Source organism: Hipposideros armiger, unplaced genomic scaffold, assembly GCF_001890085.2.
Source record: "Hipposideros armiger isolate ML-2016 unplaced genomic scaffold, ASM189008v1 scaffold_128, whole genome shotgun sequence".
Taxonomy (NCBI): domain Eukaryota; kingdom Metazoa; phylum Chordata; class Mammalia; order Chiroptera; family Hipposideridae; genus Hipposideros; species Hipposideros armiger.
This window is the reverse complement of record NW_017731478.1, coordinates 3,281,158-3,287,488: the sequence shown is the minus strand read 5'-3', so window position 1 is coordinate 3,287,488 and position 6,331 is coordinate 3,281,158. Positions and strand designations below refer to the sequence as shown.

Genomic DNA, 6,331 nt, shown 5'->3' with positions numbered 1-6,331 from the left:
TAATTTTACTAATCACTGTCACCCAAATAAACTTAATTTAAAAAATAAATAAAATATTTTTTAAAATCACAGAGAATAAAAGTATATATAATATGCTCTTCTTTCTCTAAGAAGGGAGATATATGAATATATGCATATATATTATTTTTAATGGCATAAACTATAAAATTAAAAAAATAATTACCATTAGGGAAAAGAAAGAACAGGGTGGATAGCACAGGGGTAGATGTTAGAAACTTCTCTGAATATGTCTTGTTTAGAGTTGACTTTGGAATTAGGTAAATATTTTAAATAATATAAAACAAATTAATCCCTAAAAATAATCCCTAAAAATCTAAATGAACATATATATGTATCCAGTTTAATTTGTGGCATAACCACACAGGAAAATGATTATGACTTTAAAACAGTTATTTGACTGTATATCCCTAGTAGGATGTATCATAAAGACAAAACAAACTAAAAAACAGTTTTCAGCAGTAATCATATTTTTGGTGGTAATATTGGTACTTTTATATTGAAGCTGTTGTCTGTATAAAGTCTGTGATGATTTATGTTAGTCCCAATAGAATAATGCAAATAATGAATTAGATTTCATTGATGTTACTGAGAACCAGAATTTTCAATATGCGGTAAAGAGAAAGACATGAGATTGATGAGGCGAAGCAAAAACCTAGTAGTCTAGAATCGGAACTGGAAGGATTAGTATGAAATCATGATGTACGTTATGAGAAAGAATGAGAAAAAATACTTCCTAGCTTTGTCCACTGAAGAGATCTTAAAACAATGGCCACCCCAGTAGCAGTAAGAAGTCCTAATACCCAGGTTGTGGTCTCTAAATATCATTTCCTACTAAAATCAGGCACATAGAACAAAGTCTAATTCCGGGTTTAGGGTGGGTAATGTAAAAGATGAACCTAGAAATATCTTACTCATACCATCAAGCAAGGACATTACCAAAGATAATAGGGTCTTAAAAGGACTCAAAAGTGAACTTGAAAAGCCTCCTATCAGCCAAAATGGGACAATGTGAGCATTAATAAAGAAAATGTTTGAAACTTATGAAATACGGTTACATCTATGATTCATAATGACATTAAATAAACAAGCAATCAAAAAAAAATTTGAGAAAACGAACCCTAATTGATCACTTCTGCTGGAGGATAAAAATAAGTTGGAGGAAACTAATCATTATGAATAAAGGTAAGAATCAAGCATGTAGCCTGTTTTCTTATATGAACTATATAATCAGGATAGCCAAATAGTTGATGAGAGGAAGCTTCTCTTTATAGATGTAGCCCAACTAATAAACGAAGAATGAATCATAATGTCAATATTTTGTGATCCCTAATAAAATTCATGGATAGGCAATGATAATCAATGGCTGCTGACATCACACAAAAAAGAAACAACCAGACATTATTATCCCCAAATGAAAGTACATGGGCCGGCCAAGTGGCTCAGTTGGTCAAAGAGCTCGCTCAAGAGTGTGAGCTCTGAGCAAAAGTCGTTCGAGTCCCGGCCTGAGCTGAGCTGCTGCGGAGCTGCCAACAAGTGGTAGGATGGCTCAGCTTAAAAAAAAAAAAAAAAAAAAAAAAGAAAGTACATAATACCACATAGAAAGTATTCTTGCCAAAAAAATATCAACCCAGAATCTGTTCAAGCTTCTAGGTGTCATATACAGGAATTACAGGAAACAGACCATGTTAAAAGGACACCATAGGGTCATAATCAGTAAAATACAAACTATGGAAAATGCAGTAAATAGGATAACTTGCAGTAAAAAAGTTACAAGAAAATTATTAAATAAATAAATAATATGGGAAAGACAATCTATAGATTTAAAGACACTTAAATATATCAACCAAATACAGTGTATGGATCCTAATTAAATCAAAGCAACTTAAAAAGAAGAAAAAGAGACTAATCAAGGAAATCTGAACACTGACTGGATATTTGCCAATATTAAGAAATTACCAAAATTTTCACATGTGATATGTTGTTCTAAGTTTTCTTAAAGCCTTTACTTTTTAGAGCTCCATTCTGAAATATTTATAGATAAAATTATATGACATCTAAGGTTTGCTTCAAAATAATCCAGTTAACAGGGGCTGGGGATATAGATGAACCAAGAATGGCCACGGTTGCTATAGCTTAGGGACGCAAGAGGGTTTATTGAACTATTTTCTCCACCTTTGCATGTAGTTGAAATTTTCCATTATAAAACGGTTTTTACAAATCCTAACATCTTTGAATAATGCTTTGTTATGCAGCTCTGTTATGTATTTTCTGAGGTTCTACAATGCTCTTCACACTAAACTCCTCCTGCCTGGGTTCTTTTCAGATAATCCATGGCTTTCGTTTGAATCTTTTGTCAAGAAACACATAACAACATATATGCCCTCATAATCTAATAGTGTGGATAAAATGATAAAGGCCTTTGCACTAAAATTTAATTTACTCTATACTTGCAAATGAACTTTAAAACTTGAAACAGTATATTGCCTCTAATTCACTAAAAGTTATACATATTTTGATTTATATCACTTGGGGTAAGCTTTCACTTAAACAATCAAATTCCACACACACATATAGACACAAACAGCTCTTATCACGGTTGGCAGACACTAAGAAAACTAAGCATTATCAGGTGCATTGCATTTCAAACTTGAACATGCATCTTTTGTGGCTTTTACAGAAATTCCTTGTTATAATCTGGGGATTAGCAATGACAGAAGAACATTTACTCTTTACTTCCTGCTCACTTTAACACTACAGATAATACAGCCTGTGGTGTTTATGAACATGTTCAGATCTAAATAAGTGGGACGGAAGAATGGTCTTACCTGTTGCTTGTACAGTGAGAGTTTGCCCTCCATTGGCTCATTTCTCATCATTTTCTTTTCAATCAGCTGATTGACCTCTGTGTTTATTTTATTTATCTAAAACAGTATGAAAGTAAAAAAGGTTAAAACTCTCCCTACGATTACACAAAGTAAGGGAATTCTGGGCAAACCAAGCTTTGAATTTACAGTTCTTATCGACAGGAGGGGCAGTTCCATTAACGTTATGCGTGGGTTGTTATGGTTACTTCAAAAATAATTAACATTTCATGATATATATTTACACAATTTGATTACTTATATGGATTTAACCACCCATGTCTACATTATCCTGAAGTATTATTCTACATGAAATATTTATACACTACTATCAAAAAGACAATTTCTAAAAATCAGAAGTTATCCTCTCACTTAGGTTGTGACTTTCAAGTCACTGCAAGTGATAAAGCAAATCCAGACTAACATTCCTCAGGGATTTAGTACAAGGAATTCATGATCCCAGCTGTGAGCAGACAGGAATGACATCTAAAAACCCTTCCTGTTCTACTGACCTGCGATTCTACCATAGCTATCATTTATCTTACTCATTAATCTAAACCTTTCCCAATGTAACAAAACAAAACTGAATAAAGCCAATAGAAGCATGTAGTCCCTTGACAAATCAAAAAAATTACATGGCTTTCAATATATATATATATATATATATATATATATATATATATATATCCTTTGAAAGGACTAGAGTTCTGTTAATTCCGTGAAATTAGATTTGAGCCAATTCTGACTTGGGACATCTAATTTCTATAGGTAAATTAAAAGAATACACTGGTCAGATTTATGTATTTAATTGTAGTGGTTATTAAGCACATTAAAGGATTAACAAGTCAAGACTTTTCAATCAATTTTCATGATATTTAATTGTTATTTAAAAAAAATATATATCTAATTAATGTTTATTTCTACGGAACAAAAATGTGATAATATGACACCAGGTTTCAATGAGCATTACCAGAAAGTTTAGTAATTCCAAAGTTGACATAAAAGACTAATAACTATATTAGCTTTAAATATAAAACTGCTATAATATTACTCTTAGGAATTAAAATTAATGATATTTAAAATATTTTAAAATTTACTATTATGCCTCAATTATGTATTCATAATACATAAACCTATGAGTCAGTCATATGCATTAATTTATATATCCAAGTTACTTAGTTTCCTAATCAGTTGACTAGGTTTTTACAATATCATGTATATTAAGTACCAGCATTTCATGCTGTAATTCCTCATACAGAAAGAACAATTCTTTATAAGAGCTGTCAACTCTTAGCACAGGTTAACTTTTAAGAGTCAAGAACAGGGCACTATACAAAGCAGTTCACATAATTTTCACAGGACTGGTGATGATATAAAATCGGGAGCTATAAAAATCACTTACTTTAGATTCAAGTTCAAGAAGATCAGAATGGCCCATAGCAGGCTCTGAAACCACTGTTTGTAAAAAATGCAATTCTTTTTTCTTGTTCTCTAATTCTTTAGGGAATTTTTCAGTTACCATATATGAATTAAATTTTATCTCCTCCTCTAGTCTCTTCATTAGACCTTTAAAAATAAAATAAGTGAATAGTCAGCCCAAAAGAATAGATATAGTGATATTTTGTACACTTTAAAATACGAGATGTGGATAGTAGGACATATCTGTCAAAATACCTAGTATATCTATCTGTATAATATCACATATGTATAATATCAAGTCTAGTACCATAAAAGATTGGCCATTGAAGTCTTTTGATGTTAATTAGAATGATAATGAAAAACGACAATTTACATGGAAGCAATATTTAAATAGTTACAGGAAAAGCAATATTATGATCTTCCCAAATTACCACCTAATTCTTTTATATTCCACAATATGCAAAAATAATATTTGCAAAGTCAGATATACTGTTGGGTCATATTTTGCCTTCTAAGAGATTCCACGAACCAAATGACAAAAATCTAACCCAGGTTCTTTTTTCTGTAAGTGGTAATTTACTCTTTTTCTTTTGCAATAATTCTGAGGCGATTTACATTTCTATTGTAATACTTTAAAAATGGTAATACATTATAATTTGTCATCTTCAAAGCAATGAAGACATCATTAAAGGTACAAATTAAAATCCAAAAAAGAGAAATTATCTACATTCATAAATGTTTTCAGTCTTCCATGTTTGGTAGTTGTGATTTTGTAAAGTACTAGTTTATAGTTAAGTGGCAACTTAAATTATAGTTTTAAGATTTAACAGTTATTTTGGCAGAGTACACAAATACACACACAGATTTTCAGTGAATAATAGTTTTGTTATAAATTCCCAGCCTAGAGGCCTTTTAAAAGTTTATTTCAGATCTTTCCATTACACATTTACAAATTCAGGCTTAACTTTTTTAAAACACTGGATTTCCGGTTTAAGTAATCTACGTACGTAGATTGCATAATAAACCTGGCCTAAACCCTTAAAATTATTTTTAGTTTTGTTGTGCTAACCATATATTAACATGTAAAAATTTATTAATGGCAAATTCACAAGTTTTCCATTCATCTCTACAATTTCCCCCTTTCTTAGGGACTGGGGAAAGAGAGTGAAGAGAAAGTGTTTAATGAATCATACTATAATTAGGTAGTCATTCCTATGGGGTTTCTGGTTAAATCTACATCCTGGCTTCTTTGGCTATTTGATGACTAGTTTTTCCATCTTCAAGTTCTTAAACTGCATGCAATCAGAGATGCAAGTGCAGAATCAAAGTCTAAAATGTTTTAAAAGATAAAAAAAACTTTTAGAGAATTTTTGTAAGAGTCTATTTGAGCCAAACTGAAGACATATGCCGGGGAGCTAGATCTCAAATGGTTCTGAGAAAAGATTTAAAATTCTCAAATGCTATTAATATTTTCCCTATTTAAAAAAAGTTTATAATTCTAGAAAACACAAACTAATCTATCGTGACAGAAAGCAGATCAATGGTTGCCTGGGGATGGGCAGAGAAGGGCAGGTATGAGATATGACAAAGGCACAAGGAAACATTTGGGAGAGATGGATATATTTGTTATCGTAATTAGGTTGACAGTTTCACCAGTGTATACATATGTCAAAAGTGATCAAGTGTACATTTAAATATATGCAGTTTATTATTTGTCCATTTTACCTCAATAAAGCTGTTAAAAAACATAAAAAAAGTTTCCATCACATTTTAAATTCTTCTCTTAAAAATTTTAACTTAGGCCTTGAAAAGTAGTCATGTTTCTATACAGTTTTTATTGTATTTTATTTATTTATTTATTTATTTATTTTAAAGATTTTTATTGGGGAATTGGGGGTTGGGAACAGCGCTGGGGAATTAGGGAAGGGAAAAAGACAAGTTGCTGTCCTTTTGTTCTTCAGTCTAGTTGTGGAGGACGTTGCTTCACTGGCCCAAGTTGGCACCATCATTGTGCTCTTCCCGGGCGAGGC

At 31.4% G+C, this 6,331-nt stretch overlaps 1 protein-coding gene across 7 annotated transcripts in view; it reads right to left on the bottom strand.

The window, feature by feature from the left end:
- IFT81 (intraflagellar transport 81) overlaps positions 1-6,331 on the bottom strand; it is a 192,523-nt gene that overhangs the window by 59,206 nt on the left and 126,986 nt on the right. For all 7 annotated transcript variants that reach the window (XM_019648954.1, XM_019648953.1, XM_019648955.1 and 4 more), the window contains 2 exons: positions 4,285-4,448; positions 2,847-2,942 (listed from right to left, as the gene is read on the bottom strand). In XM_019648954.1, coding sequence (XP_019504499.1) covers positions 2,847-2,942; positions 4,285-4,448 — 260 coding nt within the window. The remainder of the gene's footprint in view (positions 1-2,846; positions 2,943-4,284; positions 4,449-6,331) is intronic.